Here is a 23,899-nt window from a genome sequence, read left to right on the forward strand (position 1 = left end):
AAAGGGGATTCTCTCTAAATCCCTTTCTCCTAATCCATCAAATTTAGAGGATCCGTGCTTTGAAATTTCATCCAACGGTTGAAATTATTGTAACTTTTAAAGTGGACCCTTATTTGTAGTCGTTGATTCAAATTTCAACGGTACAGATTTTTTGATTTGGTGGATTAGAAAGAAAAGATCCGGAGAAAATCTCTTTCCTTGAAATACAATACAACGAATCAAGATCCTCTCTTGACCTTAAAAAACTAAGCCTGCTGCGTAGGCAATCGTGAACGTTAAAATTTGATCCAACGGTTACAATTATTATAACTTCAAAAGACCCTCTTGTTTGAGCTGTTAGATCAAATTTCAACGATCACGATTGCATACTCAGCAGGCTTAGTTTTTTTAAGGTTAGGAGAGAATCCTGATCCCAATACAACACGCCTAATTCTAGAGTACGGACATGTGGCAAACAACACGTTTGTTGCGTTTCCACCACCCAAACCTAAACTTGTAGCTACTACTTTTCCCTGAAACTGCAGCAGCCCTAATTCGAAACGAAAACGACAAAATCTCTCTCCTTTAGTCAAATCTATATCCAGACTCCTAAAATGTCGAAACTACCCCACCCATTGCAAATTTCTCTTAACAAGTACCAACGTCTAAGAAGGTAAATTTCTACATGCAAACTACCCAAGTGGCTAAAACGAAAGAAAAATAATGAGCATAAAAATAAAAGTGAAGACGAGGGATCATCAGAAACTAATTTAATACTTAAAATCCAACCACAACCACACAACAAATGTCAATTACAGTCATACCGCTGATAATTCCACATTTCGTTCAGCAAAATATTAAGGTTAAAAGTACGATTAGTCTAATCCTAAACCAATTGAAATCACTGAATCAGACGGTCCAGAAAGGGTCTAACCATTTGATTAAAATCTAAACCGAAAGAGATCATGCGGTGGTGGGGATTTAGACGGTTACTGGGGCTTCAGGGACAGCGGCCTTCTTCTCAAGGGGAGTGACAAAGAACCAGCAAATGCCGAATGGATCCTTAATCTGAGCCCAACGCTGCTCGTCGCCAAAGAAAGCACCACCGGTTTTGATCTCCCCAACCGCTGCAGCTCCCGCCTGGACGGCCTTGGACACAGCCCCATCGACGTCCACAACAGTAAGTAACAGGTTAAAGCCTTGCTTAAAACCACCATCAACTCTGTCAAACAAAGGAAAATTTATCACAACACAGTACAAATCAAGACGCCCCGCAGGTAACTCATGACTTCAAATTTAGGATTAATAAATGTAAATTTTCGGATGAAATTCGAAAAGCAGTTTAAGAATAAAGAACCGCTACGATTTAATCCAATAACAAATCTAAAGCCACGAGCATTTTGGATAAAAATCCAAAAAACAATAAAATAAAAAAGAAAAAATGGTAGGTTTACTAATATTTATGTGCAAAAGTGAAAAGAAAACAGTAAATAATATGAGCAAACAGTAGCTTTCAGATCTAACTATAATAACAAGTATTTCAAACTAAACTCGAAAAATAACAAAGAGAGAATGAAACGTACTCGCCCTCGCCGGAGTCAACAAGAGAGTCAGACTCGGTCACGAGGAAGGTGAAGGACCCAAGTTTGAGCTTGGCACTGTAGATGTACGGACGCTCCTGGTCAGCCTTGCGCTTGAGATCAGTCTCACGCGCAAGCTCCACGGCGCCCAGGACGGCTACGTAGAACTTGATGGCGCCTTCGCCATTGGGCGCCTTGATGGAAAGACGAGGATGGCATTCCGTGACAGTGATAAGGGACACGGGTGCGACCTTCTCCGCGGCCCCACCGTTCTGGACATTTTGCTCCGCCATTGAATCTCAGAGAGTGAAAGGAAAAGTTTAAGAAAGAACACAGGAAACCCTTGGAGAGAGAGGAAGAAGACGAAGAAAACAGTAGACTAGACGGGCGTGGGGTTTGGCGTGGGGTGGGTGATTTATAGAGGCGGGGAAGCGGAACCGTTTGGATGGGGTATAACGGAAAGTTAAAGACTGTTTATGTCTTGCAGTTGCCCTTGAATTTGAAAGGAATTACGAAGGTGCCATTCTCCTGTCGAGCATTCATGGTAATTTCTTACAGTGGCCAGTGTGCCAGTTTTTGCTTTTATGTGTTTTGGATCGATGGATTAGGATATTTACCATCTCTGTCTGTTCAGTTTCCGCCTTGCGCTAAAATAAATTAAAAAAATATATATAAGAATTGATATTAGTACTTCAAAAATTTTATTCTACATTTTAAACTTTCTATATTTAGACCATCTCCAACAATGGCTTATAACCTAAAATTCCCCTTTTTTTTCCCCTCAAAACTCACTCCAACCCATGTGCTAAATAAAACCTAAAACCCAAAACTTAAAAGAAGGCCAAATACCAGCCCGTTTTTAGGCCAAAACTCATTATGGGTCCTACCTGTTGTGAGTGAAACACGGGCTGTGAAGCCCAGTTTCCTTTCCGCCAGACGCGCACGCGCCGCACGCGCCATCACCAAGTCAATGGCCGACAGCCCCACGTGGGCCTGTTCCTTCCGGTTTCAATGCAAAAGTAGCCTAACGGCTACTTTTTGTAATCCAATGGTGAATTTTAATGGGCCGTTGGTTAATCCAACGGTCCAGGTTCAAATTTTTTTTTTTAGTTTTATATTTATGTATTTATTGAATCCAACGGCTTAGATCAAATATAATTAAATATAACGGTAAAAAAAAGATCTAATGGTCCAAATTTAAATCCAACGGCTAGAATAATTTTAAAAAATTATTTAACTTAAAATTCAACCAAAAACTCTATAAATACCTATGTATTTGTTCAAACATCCACACAAAACTCACTTTTCTCCTACAATTCTTCCAATTTTTCTTTATACCATTTATTCTCATTTCTAGAATTTTCAAGATGGCAAAAGAGCATGTTAGAGGTCGTAATTGGACCCTTGACGAAGATATTGCTTTATGTTTGGCATGGATTTCGATTAGCGAAGATGGTGCCGTCGGCACCAATCAAAATAGAAAGGTTTTATAAGGTAAAATCGTTGATAAGTTCCATGAAAACTCCAACGCCGGTCGAAGGGAAGTTGGTGGTGTTTATGATCGGTGGAAGATTATCAACAAAGCGTGCACTTTGTGGAAATGAAGCTTGGAGAGAGTCATGGTTGACATGCCTAGTGGAAGGGGCGCCTCAGAAATTGTGAGTTTATTTGTTGATATTTTAGTTGTCATGTACATAATAGTATTTTGCAACTAATTGGTTTTATGTATTTGTTGCATAGGGTGACAAAGCAATGGCAATTTACAAGACAAGAACTACACCAAAAAATCAAGCTTTTAAGTTGCATCATGCTTGGAACATCCTCAAGGATTGTCCGAGGTGGGGAACCGATGCGAACCAACAATGTGGAAGATTATTTCATAATGAAGCCCCACCCCCAAATGATGTCAATGAAGGTGTGAATTTTGCCGACAATGAAGGTGTCGAACAAATAACCCCAACTTCTTCTTTTGCAAGGCCCCCAGGTAGAGATAAGCAAAAGGAAGCAAAGAGAAAAGGGAAGTCCCAAGATCCGACACGTGCACAATTTGCTAGCGAAATGGCAATAATGAACGAAATCCAGTGCCGTCGGCAAGAAGAATTGGCCCAAATGCTTTTGGCCATGAAGGAACAAGGGGATAGGGAGCAAGAAAGGTACGAAACTAATTTGATAATGGAGGACCTCGACAAATACACTCCAGAGAGGAAGAGATACTTACGTGGTAAGCAAAAGGAAATTTTACGAAGGAATGCCACAAGGAGTATATTTCAAGATGATGATTCATCTCAAGACTATCACCCAAGTCCATCACCAAGTCAAGATGGTGAATATCATTATTAAGTTTATGTAGTCTATGAGTTTTCAATTGTATTAAGTTTATGTAGTTTATTAATTGTTTTTTTTATTTTTTAAGTTTATGTGGTTTATTAATTGTCTTTTTTATTTTTTAAGTTTATGTGGTTTATTAAATGTCGTTGATATTAAGTTTATGTGGTTTATCTTGATTTTCATGTATTGATTTAGTGATTTTTCAAAATTTATCGGAATTTAAATATTTTTAGGTTAAAATGTTCATAAAATTAATTTATGATAGTCTACATAAATTTTTTTAAAAAAAAGTTAATTTAAAAAAAATAGCCTTAATTCATTCTTTGATAATCTGGGGCTAAAATTTTAAGCCAGAAGGGTTGGAGTAGAAAAGCTGTGTCTGGGCTAAAACCTAAATTTTTTGGGCTAAATATTTTTAGGTTTTAAGTCACCATTGGAGATGGTCTTAGAAAGAAAAATACATTTATGAAAAGTGTATAATAAGATTTTTGAAATATCAATAACACTTCCCAAAAATATATATATAATAAAATAATGGTTCGTTCCACGGAGAAAATCCGTACATACTATGCTTTCCTGCTTGTTTATCTTTTGGGTTTGAAGAAAGAAATAGAAAACGACAGGCAAAACTGTGCGTATCTAGGTTATTTTATCAATAAGCTTCCTCCTGCGTTCTATGTCAATGAACAAATGGGGATGCATACATGTGGTACACCGTAGATCATATGCATCCATAAGTACTGACATGTCGAGTATTAACGTGTTTGCTCGGATGAGATTTACATTCAATTCTTTAATTTATTATTGTCAAATACGTATATTTGAATCCATTTACATCCTATACGTGTCGTGTCATATCATGTTAAAATTATTTATTAAAACTATAAACATTATCATACAACCGGGTGAGATAAATCTAAAACAAATGTTCATTTATTGTGTCAATCTCATCTCTTGATATAAATTTTAATGCTAAGTGATTATGAATCATTGATCATCGAATGACCAAGAAAACAAAATGTTGTCAAATAATGTCAATTTTAACAAAAACTTTTTGTTCTTGAAAGAAAAAAAAAAAAAACAAATGGACATCGAGCAATAACCCGTTTTTTTTAAAAAAAAAAGAAAAAGAAAAAGGGAAACAACTTGTAACAACTCATGATTATCCACCATTTCCAGAGACGGGAAGACTCACAGAAACATTTCTGCAACCTCCCTGTTTTTTATATTTTAGAAGCCGAAATCCGCATCCTTGCCATTGAACTAATTTTGTTTTTCGTCCTAACACCTAATTTTGTTTACAATATTTGTAGTGTTATCGTGTGTACATTATTTTTCAAAGTATAGTTGTTTGGTTTAAGAATAGTCGGCGGCTTTTGTCAATTGGGCTACTATCTATGGTTGATGAAACTAATTGGGCTGCAACTAGGCCCCATATGGAAGCCCATTAGTGAGTGTCCATTCCTTTACCATCAACGCACTATTTTATTTCTAAAACAGTTAATAATTAGAAAACATGATCGGTGTGGTGTTAAGATGTATGCAAGAAGAGGTTCGTGTAGTGATTGTCAATCCCATAAATAATTAAATGAGTTTCTTAACAATTTGCATATTTCTTTGGGCATGATAATAATCATATATATTTAGTTACATGCCACCCAATATCCTAGGATTTTGGTACGAAAAGAAGCAAAATATTCATATATATACTAATTCAGTAATATCGTTGGATGTATGTTAGGTCAATTGGACGTAGTGATTTGCAAACTGATTCATTTTGCATAATGCTTTTGTTATGAGAAAGCTATATATTTTGTGGCTTTTATGATAAGTTCCATATATTTTATCTAATTTTGGGACGTCTCACAAACCAAATAGATCATTAGTTGTGTTAGCAGCACATGATCTGTTGAGTCAATTCTTTGTCTTTTCTTTGTTTTAGAGCCTCCAGTGATTCTCAATCTCAAACAATATTATCTACACTAATAATAGCCTTTTGTACAGATGTGCGTAATCAACAGATTCAACATCGTTTGTTTGTGTCTCAAAATACCCACAAACAATCCAATAACTTTGGTGAATGACAAATTATAAAAGCCTCCGGCTCTCATCAGTGTGCAAAGAAGAATGTCCTACCTATAGCATATTTCTTCTAGTGTCATCTCGGCCTAAGCACCTTATCTTGTTTACGTATTTGTCGTGTTATTGTGTGTGCACTCTTTTTTTTTCCAGGGTATCGTTGATTGGTTTAAGAACGAGAAGATCCAATATGTATCAATGACTAAGAGCTACTCGCTTTAGTGTGTTTGACTGTTCTGAAATAGAAATATAATGCGACCGGAGGACTTTGTCATGCAAATGATTTTCTAAAATGACACTCATACCCAAATAAAATAGACATTTATGGCTCGTTTGGTGTTTAAGATTAGTTTGACTTAGATAAGTCACTAGATTCAATGAATATTGAATACAAAATATGAAAGTCAACTTGCACATTTTGTTCAAGTGAAGGTACAGAGATGAAGAAATCTTGAAGAAACGTGTTCCTCTCAATCGCTACAATTTATTTTCTTCATGATTTATCCATCTTCTCTCTTCACTTTGACAAAATATGTAAGTTTGAAATCTATTCTCAATGAACATTCATTGAATCTAGTGAGTTATAAAAGACGAACCAATAATGGACAACAAACAAAGCTTTGATTGTTAGGGTGATGAACAACACCTCATTTTACCTTACATACAACTCAACAACTATTAAACAATTGAAATAGTGGGTAAGAGGTAAAATGGGGTATGAAAATCACAACTCTAATTGTTATTTTGATCCAATTATGCAAATAATGGACAGTGCTACAAAATTGGTATTTACATAAGAAATGCCGCACTATTGCCTATGATATTTCTTTATGTCGTTGAAGAACATTTTTCTGTTACAAAGAGACTTGTAACTCAGTTCAAAGTGTTTATTTTAAAAAAAATATATGAGGCTCAATTTTTCATTTTTCACACAATGATATAATTACACTATGTGGTGGAGAAGAAATTAGTTTTTAACTCGTAATAAATATGAATATCATTAAACTGTAGTAATAAGTGACTTCTCCATTGAGAGATGAAAATAAAACTGTTTTGTTTTTTTAATTAAACTTAGTTTTCATCTCATTTTGTCACCCAACAGACAGAATATAAAATTATTAAATGTTAACAAACTTTGATATCAATAAGCCGTCTTAGCTCAGCCGGTAGAGCGCACGGCTTTTAACCGTGTGGTCGTGGGTTCGATTCCCACAGACGGCGACCCCGCTAATCTTTTACTATTCTTTATCACCTTCGGCCGGAAAAACACAAAAGCCCAGCAGCACCACCAAATATGTTTCCGGGTTTTTCATACTCAGCTGCACAATCTCTCTTCCCTTTTTCTCTCTCCACCCTCTTTTTCCTCCCACTACGGCAAATTTGCCCAATGTCAGTTTCAGCCAAAGCAACCGAATAAGAAGGTGCGGCACCTATGAGGTGGGCGGCGGATACCCGGATGAAGGATTGGGCGTGAAAGGCAAGAACGGAACTGCTCGACAGCGAGGCAGCTCAAAATTGGAGTTGGATTCGTTTGCTCGTATCTCTTTTTGCTCTCTGTTTCGAAATCGCGAGCTGACTGATCGTTCAAAGTGCGGATTGCACATGAACAGTAGGAGGTGAGCAATGTCATTGTTTCAATATTTGTTGTCTTACCACCTTCCATCTGATGGTGCATGTGTTCTGGCTCCTTTTATTGGCACTACCAATTAGGTTCTTTAATATCGTGCGCTGAGAATGTTCAATGATGAATTTTCTTTTTGTGGGGAAGGGGGCAGGATAGAAAGGGAAACATAAGTACTTTTGTTGTATGATATTATTCATGGCTGCAACTAGACCTAACAATTTAAAAATATCATAGTACATTAAAAAAATTATAATAATTTATTTACAAATGTAAAAAATGTGAAAAAAAAATATATGAAAACGATTATAATTGTGTTATCTATGTTTTGAAAATAGATACTTCGTTTTTGAATTTTTAGAATCCTAGAAACCCTCATAAATAGTATTTTTAAGAAAGTTTAAAATAAATAAAAATTCATAATAATTAATGTTCTAAAAATCGGATTAGGTCACCGTCTAAACGTTAGTCATCAGCCACCGAAATTAACTCATAATCGGAAGAAAAATCGGAGGCGGGCGCCGAGGTGGTCAACTATGTGGCCTAGGCGATTGGGAATTTAAAATTTTTCTGGATGCATATCGGCTGTATTCTGCACTTTATGAGTTTCAGCTTTTGTGTTCAAGCGAAGATGAGAGAAGATGAGTTTGTCTCTCTTCCTTTCTAACCCACGTCAGTTTGTAACCAGTCTCAAATCTTTTTAATTAGTTTTTCTTTAATTTTTATCCAATCAATTTTGGACATCTAGCATCAAGTTGTTTGATTTTTCCAAAAAGCATATGCTCTCTGACGCTAGCATCAAATTACTATTGATTTTTCCCATAAAAAAAGGGTCTATCATGCTTAATATTGGTGCGGCGCCCCATGCTTATGCGTTGCAATTTCCCACTTTGCTTTCTACACATCCACATATTTGACACATTTATTTTTCTTTATATTCAATATAAATTAATATGTTTTTTTTAAATGAGAATTATTATTAGCATTTCAAAAATTTTATTGTCATTCTAAATTTTCTATAATTAGAAAGCAAAATACATTTGTGAAGAGTGTAGAATGAGATTTTTGGAGTGCTAATAACAATTCGCTTTTAAATATTTCGTAAATTACTATGGATTTGTAATTATTTGAAAATTTATCTCATAAATTCACTAAAATGATAATGATATATAATAAATTTACGTAAAAATCTGAACGTGATATCAACAATTTAAATCGTTCATCTTTCTGCATATGCTTAAAGATCATGTTTTCAAAAAAGAAAATCTAAAAAATTGAATTTGGTGGGAAGATTGCAGCATAAATGTAAACAACAATTAACGGTTAAATTTAATCTATGTTTTATGGGATTATAGTGACGAACTTAGGAGTTGACCACTTCACAAAAGTTTTAGAGTTTGTCATCTATATTTTTCACACTTTTACATTAATTAAAAACTATTAAGAAAAACGTTATACAATAATAGCCATATGATTTATTGGCAAGGTTCTAACTTTTGAGAAAAGCTCCACAATCTTGAAAAAAACTCATTTCATTTTGCATATCCTTGAACATTTGATATTTCGTAGTAATTGTTTGGGCCCAAAATATTATTGTTGGGCCGAGTAGCAGGATGTGCTCGGCCCAAGGTGACGACAAATACTATGGGCCGAATAATAAATCCCGGGCCAGTTGGCAGGGTCGGCCAAATCCTATCCTAAGTAGTCCGGATAAATAGAAAAGGTTGAGAAGTCCTGGTGCGACCAGGATTCTCGACCGGCCAGGAATAAAGCCTCGAATAGAAGGAAAATTCAGAATCCCAGCGGGAGTAGGTTTGTTCGAGTTAGAGTCGAAATGGGACAAGGACTCCCAATCCAAATCAGAATTGGTCTCAAGGAATGGGGTGCTATAAATACAAGAAATCATGCAACAGAAAAGCCCCTTCAAATCAGCATACAATTGCCCTGCGCAAAACCTCTCAAACACCTTGAGATTTTTTCCTTTTCTTTTCCTGCAACACACCTTCAGTTTGGATAAACAGCACTGTGAAAGCACCCGGCGAGCATCTTCAGTTTGGATAAACAGCACTGCTGCCGCAGAATCAGCCGACCGAGAAGCACCTTCAGTTTGGATAAACAGCACTGCGTCAAGGTCGACCGGTTATCTATCTAAGTCTCGGCCGAGGAGGGTTTTCGAACCTTTGTTGGCAGAGGTCACCTTGCTAGCATTCTCGGTATAGTCGGGTGTTATGAATTGCATTGCTCGGCGTACTGGACGCCGAGTTATTTTATGATTAGATACTCGCAAGTAAGTTTCAGGGTTCGGCATTCCGACGGCCGAACTACGTTTACCATCAAGACACACATCACGTTTGAGTACCTGTGCCCATATAGTTTAGTCTCGATTCGATGTGCTTATACTCTTACGAATATAATCACTGTGACCGAATCGGGCTCCGACGATTTGTGAACTCCGCAGAAAGTCTTCAGGCTATAGAACCCAGAGACCGAGTGTGTTTCTTCCTCGGTCGCAATCACAAGATAGAGAAGTCAACGACGCGCTCAACGCGACATCAACAAATTTTACTCCTCGGCCAAGCTCGGCCGACGAGTTAGCACGCCCCGCATTCAACCGAATGACGTAGTTAGCTTATTAGTTACTCGGCCTGCGTGCCACGTAGGTTTTGTAATTTTTAGAGTCAACAATAATGTACAAATGTTTTTCAGTACTCTTATTTTGGGTATGTAATACTTGAAAGAAATGTGTTTTTATGTTTTGAACATGTAAGGACAAGACAGATGGCAAATTCCCAACTATTATAATCCACGGACAGAGAAACAAAGCTCGAGGAGCCCATCTAGTCAAAGGTTCAACGTTCTCGTGGTTTTGCACGATTTCATTTTTGGGCATTTCGTTCTGATGATTATTTTATTCGCTAAACAAGAAGAGAATAGAATGTATAATTTTATTTATGGCCACAACGTGGACCATTATTTTATTCTCACAATATCTTTTCTATTTTATTTTATTATTTTAGAGGAAAGTTGTGAAAAATCTAAACAGACAGAGATGGTTAATATCTTAATATAATGATCTAGACACACAAAACAAAGATACCATTGCAAATAATCCCACGATTGCACGACACGAGAGTGGCATAATTCGTAATATGATCTCAAATTTGTGGCCAACAATTAAGCCTCCAGCTTCCATAAATCATGAACCCTATGTGAAATCCTAGACCTTGCCTTTTGCATTTTCGTCTTGGTCTCTATGCTCTCTATCTTCTTCCTCACCTACCTCACATCAAAACCCAAACCACACCTAGCTAGCTTCAATGGCGAACGAGCCCTCAGTGACTATCACTAAGTGTTATCCTAGTTTCTAGATCCAAACACCCAACCTCGAGGATGCCGTCAACTTTAACAAGCGGGTCGTTGGTACCAATGAGCTCAAGCGCATGCAAAAACCTGATCAAGTAGATCACAGCGACAAAAAATGTATTGTATGGTTTACGGTTCATGCTTTTGCATGCGCTCGAGCTCCTCTGCATTGGAGATCCGCTTGAAAAAGTCGACGTTGTCCTCGAGCTTGAGTGTTTAGATCTAGGCACGAGGATAACACTCAATGATAGTCATACAGAGCTCAACCACAATTGAAGCTAGCTAGTTATGGTTTGGGTTTTGGCATGGGGTAGGTGAGGAGAAGAAGACACACAAAAATGCAAAAAGCTGGACTGAGATTTCGCATGGAGGATATGTGATTTATGGAAGCGGGAGGCTTAATCATTGTCCACGAATTTGAGATCATATTACGAATTGTGCCACTCTCGTCTTGTGCAATTGTAGGGATATTTGCAGTGGTGTATTTGTTGTGTGTGTCTGGACCGTTGAATTAAATTTTTTTATCATCTCCGTTTGTTCAAAATTTTCACGACCTTACTCTAAAATAAATAAATAAAACAAAAAAGATATTTTGAGAATAAAATAATACGCTAAATTAAATAAACAAAAGGGTAATGTTATGGAAACTAAATTTGTAGACAAAAATTTAGAGACTAGGATATGAAAGTTGATGATTGATTTATTATTTAAATATTGATAAACGTGTTTATTCTTATTAGTAACACGTCATTTAGTTTGTAATAAACCAATATGAATGAATAGGTTTAACAACGTTTAAATAATAAATTAATCATCAACTTTTATGTCTTTTAATTTCTAAATTTTTATCTACAAATTTAGTTTATCTAATATTACCCAAAAAAAGACATAAAAGATATTTTAAGATTAAAATAATGATGCACGTTGTGGCAGTGAATAAAATCTGTTTACCGAAGAAAACAAATAAAAAAAACCACAGAAACAAAATGCCCAAAAATGAAATCGTAGAAAACCACGAAACCATTAACCCGTTGACCGAATGGGCTTCTCAGACTTTCTTTTCTTTCTATGTCCATGTATTATAACAATTGGGAATGACCGATTTTGCAATGTATCATGTCTTAACGTGTTTATTCACAAATTTTACCACAAGGATTTTGGATAAAAATTTAAAATTTTCAAGCTTAAAAAGACTTAAAAAAAAAAAAAAAAAAACAAATAAAGAACCAGTAGTAACAGAAAAATTGTAGGTTTCACTAATATTTATGTGCTAGAAATGATAAGAAAACAGTAAATAATATGAACAAACATTAACATACGCTACAAATCAAACATAGGTTTATCTAACGATAAAGACAAGTATTTCAAAGTAAACTTGAAAAATAACAGAGAGAGAATGAAACGTACTCGCAGTCGCCAGAAGCAACAACCGAGTCAGACTCAGTCACAAGGAAGGTGAAAGGAAAAGTTTGAGAAAGGAGGACACAGGAAACCCTTGGAGAGAGAGGAAGACGGGGAAGAAAGCAGCAGATGGCATGGGATTTGGATTTGGCGTGGGGTGGGGTTGGTGACTTATATTTTGTAGAAGCGGGAAGGGGAACAGTTTGGATGGGGGTATAACGAGAATTAAGAGAGTAATTAGTTATAGTGTTCAGAGTGCCTGTTTTTATTTTTATGTGTTTAATGACCCTTTGACCAAAGAAGGGGATTCTCTACCCTTCTAATCTCTCCACCCTTCCATGCCCTTCTATTTGAACGGTTACGGTTAAGCCACGTCAACATTTTATATTGATTTTTTAATAAAGATAATAAGACAAAAAAACAATGTGCGAGAGAAGGGAATGAAAGGAGATGATAATAGAAGGGTAGAAAATTCTCCTCCTTGACCAAAAGCTTCCTTGTGCTTTTCTTTTTTCACTTACAAATGAGGATGCATTCATATGTAATGTTTATTAAAACTAGAAAAATTATCTAATAAACATGTTAAATAAATTCAAAAGACGAATGATCATGTTATGTTTCAAACTCATTTGTTGATATAAACTTTAACGTTGAGTGATTGTGAATCATCGATCATTGAATGACCAAGAAAACAAAAATTTGTAAAATAATATCAATTTTAACACAATTTAATTGACCGCAACAATATACAATAAACTCAGCCTAACACCTTATATTGTTTACAATATTTGTCGTGTTATCATGTTTATTTTGCAAGGTATAGTTGTTTGGTTGAAGAATGTAAGGACTCAACATGCATTAATGACGTACATCCATCTACTTCAGTATGGATAACCGTCAAAAGAGTACGTTAAAGAGATCGATTTTTTTTAAATTAAATTTACAAACCAAATGATGTGGTTGTAGGTAATTAGATTATTAATTAAATATCGATTAACATGCTTGTTTCTAATTGATGACATATCATTTAATTTTAAAATTTTAATTTCCTTAACATTACTCCCGTCAAAAACATCATCGAGTCGAATAAGTTATTCAAGACAAACAAATTGTAAACAACAAACGAGGCCTTATTTGTTATTTTCACACACACACAAATATTCCTTTCTGTTTTTTCAAAAATTGTAAACAGTGCAGTGTTGTTTATTGATTGATTTTGAATCTTTGATCTCATTTTGATTTTCCAAGTAGTTTTCTTGGTTTTCGCAGAGCATTGATTGGACAGGGTATGTTTTCATTGTCTAGTTTTACCCCCACCCAAAATTCCAAAATCTTTCAACCAACCTTGAATCCCCAAGAACATCTCAGCCGTTGATCCTCAAATTAAAACCATCATCATCGGCATCGACGGCAAGAACACTGTCCTGCAAAGCAAGGGCAGGTGGACTACGGAATTGCCCGTGAAACGACTCGGCGAGTGGCCCTCCCCCAACTGCTGACTCCCGGGTACGGTCTTTGATTTTTGATTTTCTGAGACTTCGGGGCCCAGTTTCTCATTTTTTTTTTCTTTTCTATTAATTTTTTTAAAAATAATTTTACAATTTTTGAAATTAAAATAATAAGCTCGCTACTCGGAATCATTGTCGACGACGCTGTCCATTCCCTCGAGTCCCCTTTGCTTTTGCTGCATATGCAACCCAATCCAGCAAAAAGTGGACCAAAAAAATTATGTAACGGATTGTATTTTATAAATACGTGTCAATTAATATCTGAAGTCACAGAAAGATCACTCTTATTTTAATTGCAAAAGCTTTAGTTTCGACATAAGGTCGGTTTGGTTTCAACTTTCAATATGAAGTGATGGCCGAGATTATCAAAGCTGAGACAGATGAGAGATTGGGTTTTCATTTTGAAGAAGACTCCTATTAATGAATATTTACCAATTTTAATCGTAGCTATACGAGGTAGATTTTTGTGCTAGAATATTGGTTATGTCCTTTGCTGGTTCCTAACCCTTATATAGTTAATAAAGAAAGCCCAATAAGTATACTTTAACACCTTTGTTACCCATGACATAATAGCCTTGAGATCAAGGCAACTCCTCTGCTCTTGATCCCATCACCTGATGGAGGCATCAACTTTTTTACAAGAAACTCTTTGGTGCGGTTGAAGTTGAGCACATGACTGAGACTGAAAAAGGCTTTCCCTAACTGAGATATCGGTAGATCACCAACTTTAGCTTCATCATCAATGAGATTAATGACACACGATTGGTAGCAGTACAATTTATTATCTCTCACTCTGCTTTCTTTTATTAGTCGAGGAAGCAAAGGAAGAGATAATAAATTGCATTACTACTGAACAAGTCATTAGTCTCATTGACGAAGCGCCCGATTTGCAAATCTGGGAGATCTTGTTCAGTCTCAGTCTCAACTTCATCCGCACCAAAAGTTTCTTGTAAAACCGATGGCTCCATTGGGTTGTTGGATTTATTTACCTGATGCGAACCGTACCTCTCTCTTGTCTGTAGATCTAAATTTTTTTATGATATTGTGATAGATTTTACATTTTTTATGATGTTTTGTGATAAATTTTCCTTGAAACGTGTACAACGACACTGAAGATGGGCCGCGACCGAGGAGAACTTTACTATGCCACGTTCCCTGGTTTAAGTTTTAGTCAAATGGGATTTAAACGATGGACAAAACTGTGTGTATTTAATTTGGTTATTTTATCATGTTCGATGACTATTTAACCAAAAGCTCCCTCTGTGCTTTCTATGTCCATGTACAAATGGGATGCATCTATACGGTCCAGCGTAGATCATATTCATCCAACTTGTTTGCTTGGATGAGATCTGAAGTCAGTTCCTTAATTTTAATACTGTTGAATGCGTATATTTAGACGCACTTACACACTTTACGTGTCGTGTTTGAATTTCTTCTTTTTTTAAACTAAAAAAACGTTATCAAATAACCAGGTGAGGAAAATCAAAGACGAATAATCATGTAATGTTTCAAACTCATCTGTTGATACAAACTTTAATGTTGAGTGATGTAAATCATTGATCGCCGAATGACCAAGAAAACAAAAGTTTGTCAAATAATATCAACTTCAACACAATTTAATTTACCGCAACAATATACAATAAACTCGGCCTAGCACCTAATCTTGTTTACAATATGTGTCGTGTTATCATCCTGTGTTTATTATTTTTCAAGGTATAGTTGTTTGGTTTCAGAATTGGGAGATCCAACATGCATCAACGTTGTTTTTTAATTGATTTTGATCCCTTTTTTATTTTCCAAGTAGTTTTCTTTGTTTTATCAGAGTATTGATTGGATATGGTCATGGTTTTCATTGTCTAGTTTTACCCACATTCCAAAATCCAAAATACAAAATCTCTCAACTACCCTTGAAACCCCAAGAACATCTCAGCCGTTGATCCTCAAAATAAAACCATCATCATCGGCAAGAACACTGTCCTACAAAGCAAGGGCGGGTGGAATATGAAAAGGCCGTGAAACGACTCGGCGAGTGGGGCCCCGATTTCCCACCCACCGCTGAACCGGGTACGGTACAGACTACAGTGTTTGATTTTTGAATTTCTGAGACTTCGGGGCTCAGTCTCACATTTCTTCTTCTTCTTCTTCTTCTTCTTTTTTTTTTTCTTTTTTTTTTCTTTTTTTTTTCCCTTATTAATTTTTTTGAATAATTTTACAATTGTTGGAATTAAAATAATAAGCTCGCTACTCGGAATCACAATCGACGCTGTCCATTCCCTTGAGTCCCCTTCGCCTTTGCTGCATATGCAACCCAGCAAAAAAAAAAAAAAAACTGGAAAAACCAAAACAAAACAAAACCAACCCAATCAGCAAAAAGTGGACCGAAAAATTATGTAACGTTTTGTATTTTATATAATTATTATTTGTTACACATGTGAATAACAAATATTTAGGCGTTACAAACAAATCAACATTTGATATTTAGGACCTGTCAATCAATTACTCGAGCCATAGAAATGTCACATTCATTTGAGTGCAAAAAATTTAGTCTCGACATAAGGTCGGTTTGGTTTCAACTTTCAATTTGGAGCGATGGGCGAGATCGTCGAAGCAAAGTAAGACATAGAGGGGTTGGGTTTTCATCTTGACCAAGACTCTTGTTAATGAATATTTAACAATTTCAATCGTAGGTGAACTCGAAACCAACCATTAATGGGTGCAAATTGCCACCTTTGTTAAAGAAAAAACTAGTTGGTCTGCCAAGTGACGAAATTCTACAACTTTCCTCGTGAGCGTATTTAATTGATATTTGAAACTAAAACTGTTATATGGTACCTATATACGATAACTTTGGACAACAATTATTATTACGGGCACACTAATATGACTAATCTTGAGAAGCCATAGAAACGAAGCAAAAGACGAATCACGAATGGCATCAACAAACAGCGCCTTATGCACTTTTCGATGGTGGAATGATGCACTCATGTATGGGGTAGGTTTTTGTGCTAAAATATTGGTTATGTCCCTTGCATGGGACCTAAGCCTTGTATTTAATAAAGAAAGCACAATAACTATCTTTGACACCTCTATAACCCATGACATAATATGATAGATATTCTCGTTAGTTATTGCTTTACTTCAACTCAAATAATCAGAGATGATATTCAAATGTTACTTCCTATCTTGTATTCTTAATCAACTAGGCTCCTAAATAGAGGTAATGTACCGATTTTATTCACGGCCACGACGTGGACCATTATTTTATTGTCAAAATATCTTTTATGTTTTGTTTTTTTATCTTAGCATAAAATAGGTAGGTCGTGAAAAATCTGAACAGACAGAGATAGTAAATATCTTAACCCAACGGTCTAGGCACACACAACAAAGAGAATTTGTAAATATTTTATAACTTGTCAAGGTCAATTGAGTTAAATTTTGTGTGAAAAAGGTCAAATTCCTAAGAGAATTTGTGAAGGTTTGATCCCTGCAAACCTAATCCTAATCCCAGTCCATGTTTGTTATTGAAGCCCATGTTTGTCCAATCCCAATCCTAGTCCGTCTATCAAACATGTCCTACGTGCTAATAGTGGAAGAATAAGGAAACCCTAATAAGTGGAAACAGAACCGGGATTGGATTCTCCCTCCCAAACTATTTAATAAGAATTAGGTTTGCGTCTGCTAATCTACTAAACCCTAAACCCGACTATTTGTCTTTTAAGTGCTCCAATCAAACTTGACGATGAGCAAAGGAAATTCTTTTACCATGGTTGACTGGTCGAGTCTTCCTCAAGAACTTGTTATTTGTATCGCCAGCCGGATAGCTTTAATGGAGGATTTCGTTGCGTTTGGTGCAGTGTGTAAATCATGGAGATGGGCCGCGACCAAGGAAAACTTTACTAGTCGATTAACACATCAAGTGCCATTCCTCATGCTCCCCAACCCAAAGGCAGATGATGCCTTTCGCGAGTTCTACAGCTTGACAAAAGATAAGATTCACAAACTCCATCTGCCAGAAGCCAAGGGAAAAGTATGTTGTTCGTCTCTAGGATGGCTCATCACTTTACGCGGTTTAGAGTTTCGTTTGTTACATCCTTTGGATCATGCCCATATTAAGTTGCCGAAACCTAATTTTTCGCCTCAAATCATGTCATACTTTCATTGGGTAAAGAAAATTGTCCTATCATCAAGTCCTTCGTGGACATCAGATTATACAATCATGGTTCTTTATGACGGGAACAGCTTGACATTTTGCAAACCAAGACAAGATAAATGTTGGACGAGGATAGTTTTAGACGTACATCCACTGGATATTACTTACTACAAGGGACGACTTTATGCTGTGACCTTTGGCGGCATGGTTTTGGTTTGCAACACGGAAGATCCTAAACAACCAAAGACAAGAGTTGTTGTTCCAGAGATACCGATTGTGGTTAAACATCGTTCTCCTGATAGAAAAGTATCTGTGGTGGAATCGGCAGGGGACTTGTTAGTGGTTTTCTCAGTCCAAGAAATGGATAATCTCCCTCTCCAAAGACCATACCATACAACCCATCGCGAATGGCTTCTCTCTAGCCAAAAAGAATACCGAACAACCCATCGCCAATTTAAGGTTTTTAAGGTGCCGTTGAGCGGTGGCAGCTGGCGGTTAGAGTCAGAGGTAAAGAAGTTGGGGAATAGAAGCTTATTTGTGGGTGATAATAATTCTTCGTTCTCTGTTGAGGCCTCAAACTACTTGGGATGCAAGGCTAATTGCATATACTATTATTCATACACATTTCGCGAGGTGGACCGTGAGGGTCACTCACGTTTAAATGGGAATATAGAGATGGGTGTTTTTAATCTGGAGGATGGTAGTACTGAGCAGCACTTCGGCTTCCCTAACTTTGCTTTGGAGAGAGCAAACTTCCCTAGTGCTGGGACACCCTGTGCATGGATCCAACCCAGTTTCTAGATGGATATGTCATGCTTGTCTTTTTCCTTTTTGGCATTCTAGTTTGTATTTTTTGTTTTTGGTATTTGTTCAATTGATCGTCTTCTTTTTGGTTCTTGTTTTTATGTGGTTGCAACAATTCTTTGATTTGTATTTTTCAACAAAACTACATCTGTAACGTGACAAAAAAAATTACTAAAATACAATTGAAATTACATGAAAGAAACGAAGAAAATTCGGTGAAAATTTAAACCACAAACATACATGCATAAAAGACCACTTTGGTAAATATCACTGCACTATTAACAAAGTTTTCATATCATGTTAATGTAATAAATTTTTTAAATATAGCAACAAGAAATTTACTAGCATCGATTGTTCATGCGCAAAGCTATCTTAAATAAAAAACGCAATTGATTCGGCAGCTTCTCTTCATTTTTGGTACGTGCAACTAGGCCCAATACGTAAGCCCACCAGTGAGTGTCTATTTCTTTTAACCTCAACGCACTTTTGTATCTCCCGACTACGAGCACAAGCATTCGAAACTGGTACCCTCTTTTCCCTGTGCGGCACCTATGAGGTGGGCGGTGGATACCCAGATGACGTATTGGGAGCGAAGGGCAAGAACGGAACTGCCCGAGAGCTAGGAAGCTCAAAATTGGAGACTGCCAAGTGTGAAGCTCTTCTCAGAGGGGGTGAGCAGGTCATTTCCGTTCTTGAAGAGATGATCGTACTTGTAAGTCTATCTCTCTCTCTGTACATTGATTGCTCAGAAACTGGTAGAGAAGGAAACGAAATGGTATAACACTTAGTCGAGCTAAAGTTTGAAGTGTGAATTTGAAATTCATATGATTTGCATCATCACGATGATAATATATTACTATCTGCAGCTATTTACTATCTGGAAGTTGCTTGCATTCGTTTTGAAATTGGTTTTGCGAAAATTGGATTATGCAGCTGTTCATCTCTTTGTGCTTTTTTTTTTAATGGTAGTACACCAAAATATAGAGGTTTCCCACTTCCATTTCACCTTTACATATACCCTAACTTTAATGTGAATTTGGACTACCCTCATGGAACTGAGCGACGAGCACACACTGCCCTTTAAATATTATCAAGTTATAAAGATCACCACATTCTATCATCTCTCTACTTTTATGTCACTTGGGGAAAAAAAGACACTGGAAACTCGGCCTCTAGTGTTCCAGATTGAAAACTGCTTGCAAGATTTGTTTTGATCAGAGAGGAAGCTCGGAATATGGACAACTGGATATGATAAAGAACCCTTAACTGGGCTGCCTCTTGGCTTACTCTGGGTCACCCCTTGCTAGCATATTAGCGGTGGCTACCAATTTTCTGGACACATTTTCCAGTCGACGAGGGATGAAGTTTCTCATTTAGCTTTGTTTAAACCCAAAATTACACCATCGAAAAATACTCGCAACAACACGTAAAACTTATAAATTGACATGATAAGACACGACACATTACAAGATCGGTCATTCCCAATTATTATAATACATACATGGACATAGAAAGAAAGCCCGAGGAGCCCATTTGGTCAAAGGGTCAGCGTTCTCATGGTTTTTCTCTGTTTTATTTCTTTATTTTAGTGTGAGGTCGTGAAAAATCACAAGAGACAAACAGTAGATATCTTAATCCAACTATCCAAACACATGCAACAAAGAGACCAGAGTAAACAAACCTACGGTTGTGCCACACGCGAGTGGCACAATTCGTAACATGATCTCAGATTCCTTGCCAACTATTAAGGCTTGCGGCTTCTATAAATTACACGTACCCCAAGCGAAAACACAAACCCAACCCTTTTCATTTCCTTCAGTGCTTTCTCTGTGTTTTCAACTTTTCCAGCTTCAATGGCCTTGAATAGCCTTGAGATCGAGGCGACTCCTCTGCTCTTGATCCCATCACCCTGATGGAGGCATCAACTTTTTTACAAGAAACTCTTTGGTGCGGTTGAAGTTGAGCACATGACTGAGACTGAAAAAGGCTTTCCCGAACTGAGATATTGGTAGATCACCAACCTTAGCTTCATCATCAATGAGACTAATGACACGATTGGTAGCAGTACAATTTATTATCTCTCACTCTGCTTTCTTTTATTAGTCGAGGAAGCAAAGCAAGAGATAATAAATTCTACTGACCGAGTCATTAGTCTCATTGATGATGAAGCGGCCAATTTGCAAATCTCTCAAGTAGGGGAGATCTTGTTCAGTCTCAGTCATGCGTTCAACTTCATCGGCACCAAAAGTTTCTTGTAAAACCGATGGCTCCATTGGGTTGTTGGATTTATTTACCTGATGCGAACCGTACCTCTCTAGATCTAAATTTTTTTATGATATTATGATAGATTTTACATTTTTTATGATGTTTTGTGATAAATTTTCCTTGAAACGTGTACAACGACACTGAAGGTTCTAAGAGAGAGAACTTAAGTTCATTGTGAAGATGCGCTTATGGGCAATGCTTCACGAGAGAAACAAAGTTGTAATACGGGAGGTCCAAGTTGGAGGTGCTTACTTCATCAGAGACCGGCGCTGTTGCAAAATCATAAACTCCTTTGAGTTACCATGGTTCATTTACGTCTCAAATAGAGTTTGTAAATGGCTGGGTTTAGTTGGTTTGGCTTGGGACGTAAATGAAGCATGAGAAGTCAAAGGAATCTATGATTTTGATGAAGCACCGCAAACTTGGACCTCTTATATCGCCACATTTTTCTTCTATGAAGCGTTGGCCCCAACCGCATCCAAGTCCAGGACCTGAACAAACTAAAGCTGTGCAAGATTGTTCAGGCAATGATAAAAAATGTAATGGAAGGAAAAAATGAAGGTGCTGACCACTCTAGTGAGGAAGATGTTGTGCGGAAGCTTCAAATATGAAACCAAAGCTAATACGGCAAAATATTACAAGACAAATAATCCAAAAGACACAAGGATTTATACTGGTTCGGCGTAAGCCTACATCCAGTTTCGAGACGGCGAGGAAATTCCACTAATATCAAAAGGAGATTACAAATAGAGTTTTAACTCTCAAACCCAAATCCCACATACAACAAATAGCTCTCACTCAAACTAAGAAACAAATGGAGAAGAAGAAACACATATCAAAATCCTTCTCTCCCAAAAGCTACACAAGTAGCACCAACATCTTTGATTGAGTGATTACTAACAAAATGGGATTATTACAAATGGTGGGAAGGAGCAGCTCATATTCAAATGGGAGAGCCGAATGCTCTCCCTGGTTTCTCTCATCTGCCGCTCCCCCCCACATCCGAAAACAATGAGCTCTTCTCCCTATATACCAAAAAGAAAAGGCTCTCTTTCTTCTCTTTCAAAACCGAATAATGAGCTCCCTTTCTTAAAGCAACTTTTTCTTTTCCTTTTAGCCAAAACTCACGGGTGGTAGACAAAAGAAAAAACAACCCATATTTTCTTCCCCAAAACAAGGAATGATGTCCACCTTTTTTTCTTTTCCTTTGTTTACTAACCGAGAGTGGATGCCAAGTTGGCCATTAATTTGGCCAGTATTCAACAGAAGATGCCATTGGTACAACGAGTGGAATTGGAGAAAGGGTGGGAAACATTCCATAAATACTCGGATGCACGTGTGTAACTATTTATTGGTATCAATGTATCATATTATCGTTTCCAGGAAATCTTTTCAAGACGAAAACCACATCCTGTGAGCCCTAGAATGTTTCTTGAGACTGTCTCCAAGGTAAAGTCACTTGATAGACCAAATTTAAATTGTAAGTTGTAACACATTAATTTCAAGTCATGTGGACCTCAGGACGTCTAATGACCCATAGGGTCAAGTTGGTTAATGTACTAATGTTCGAGGAAACCCTCGGAACATCTATTAGGTAAATTGGGATTGAGCCACTCTGATTAAAGCTGTCGTATATGCAGTAAACCTGTTTAGGCTAAATTCTGATTGATCCTGGTTTACGAAAAACAAAATTACGAAGACCTGCCAAGTTCAAGGAACAATCATAATTTACCCTAAACAGGTTTACTGCATGTATGACAGCTTTGATCAGAGTGGCTCAATCTCATTTAACCTAATAGATGGTCTGAGGGTACAAAATATCTTTTAGATCAGAAACACCAAATATAGATAGTCCTTGAACATTAGGACGTTACCTAGCTTGACCTTATGGGTCACAGACCCGAAATGAATATTTTACAACTTACAATCTAAATCGGTGAATCAATTAACTCTTACCTTGGTGACAGTCTCAAGAAACATGCCAGGGCGCAAAGGAAGTGGTTTTGAAAAAACATTTAGCGTATAACTTATTTCTTGAACGTACACTTGGTTTTATTTTATATAGTCTCGTTTTCTTAGCCGATAATGAACAAAAATTGTCACTCGCCCATGATACATGATACAAAGCGATGATCTATCCTCAACGGAAGTGAGTTCATTTAACATTTGCATTAGGTGAGAGTGCTGGTGGGAAAGTACAGGCATGCTTGGATTGTCGGCAGGGTTGAGGAGGCGGAGACGGTGTTGAGTGACGCAGAGATATTTATTGAAGTGTTTGCGAATGGTGGGAAGGAGGAAGGTTTGGTTCATGGAGAGAGTTTATGCCTGTTTGGGGTGATTGGAAAATTGTTCTTTCGTTTAATCTGGTCAATGCCGAACATAGCAATTGGGTTTATGATTGGTATGGAATTCTTCATATGTTTTAACATAATTTGTTTGCATAAATGGTAATTTGTTGTTCTCTAATTGAAAAGAAAAATGATAATTTGCTGATCTTACTTGCAGTAAAAGTTTAAGTTGAATGTCCTATAGAATATAAGCTTCAATAATCGTTCAATTTAAGGCCAAAAAATTTATCCTGGAGTATGTTCATCGTGCATTTGGTTAAAACTGCAGGGATTTTCAAGCAGTATATGAGACGATGTTGGCCCCTATTATCAAGGCTACAAAACCTATAGCAAACGTAGTGTGGAAAGTCAGGTCATAGATATGTCTTGAATTTTTGGTATTAGACAATGTAAGTAGATGTTCATCTTATTACGTTGTGATATGAGTTTGGAGTTCTTCTCTTTGGGCAGGTGTTATACCATAGCCGAAGTCC

General features: G+C 36.9%; 2 protein-coding genes and 1 non-coding gene across 3 annotated transcripts; 2 read left to right on the top strand and 1 right to left on the bottom strand.

Moving 5' to 3' along the window:
• Positions 1 to 734: 734 nt before the first annotated feature.
• Positions 735 to 2,124, bottom strand: LOC137725772 (uncharacterized protein At5g48480-like). Its single transcript, XM_068464552.1, has 2 exons — positions 1,563 to 2,124; positions 735 to 1,201 (listed from the first exon to the last, which is right to left on the bottom strand). The coding sequence occupies exons 1-2, from the start codon at positions 1,850 to 1,852 to the stop codon at positions 961 to 963; spliced, it is 531 nt and encodes a 176-aa protein (XP_068320653.1). The 5' UTR covers positions 1,853 to 2,124; the 3' UTR covers positions 735 to 960.
• Positions 2,125 to 7,114: 4,990 nt separating this feature from the next.
• On the top strand, positions 7,115 to 7,187 carry TRNAK-UUU (transfer RNA lysine (anticodon UUU)). Its single transcript has one exon. It is a non-coding gene; the product is annotated as a tRNA-Lys (tRNA).
• Positions 7,188 to 17,622: 10,435 nt separating this feature from the next.
• On the top strand, positions 17,623 to 18,810 carry LOC137724811 (putative F-box protein At3g25750). Its single transcript, XM_068463495.1, has one exon. It carries the CDS (start codon positions 17,623 to 17,625, stop codon positions 18,808 to 18,810), a length of 1,188 nt encoding a protein of 395 aa, XP_068319596.1.
• Positions 18,811 to 23,899: the final 5,089 nt, after the last annotated feature.

This window comes from Pyrus communis, chromosome 2 (genome assembly GCF_963583255.1).
Source record: "Pyrus communis chromosome 2, drPyrComm1.1, whole genome shotgun sequence".
Classification (NCBI taxonomy): Eukaryota; Viridiplantae; Streptophyta; class Magnoliopsida; order Rosales; family Rosaceae; genus Pyrus; species Pyrus communis.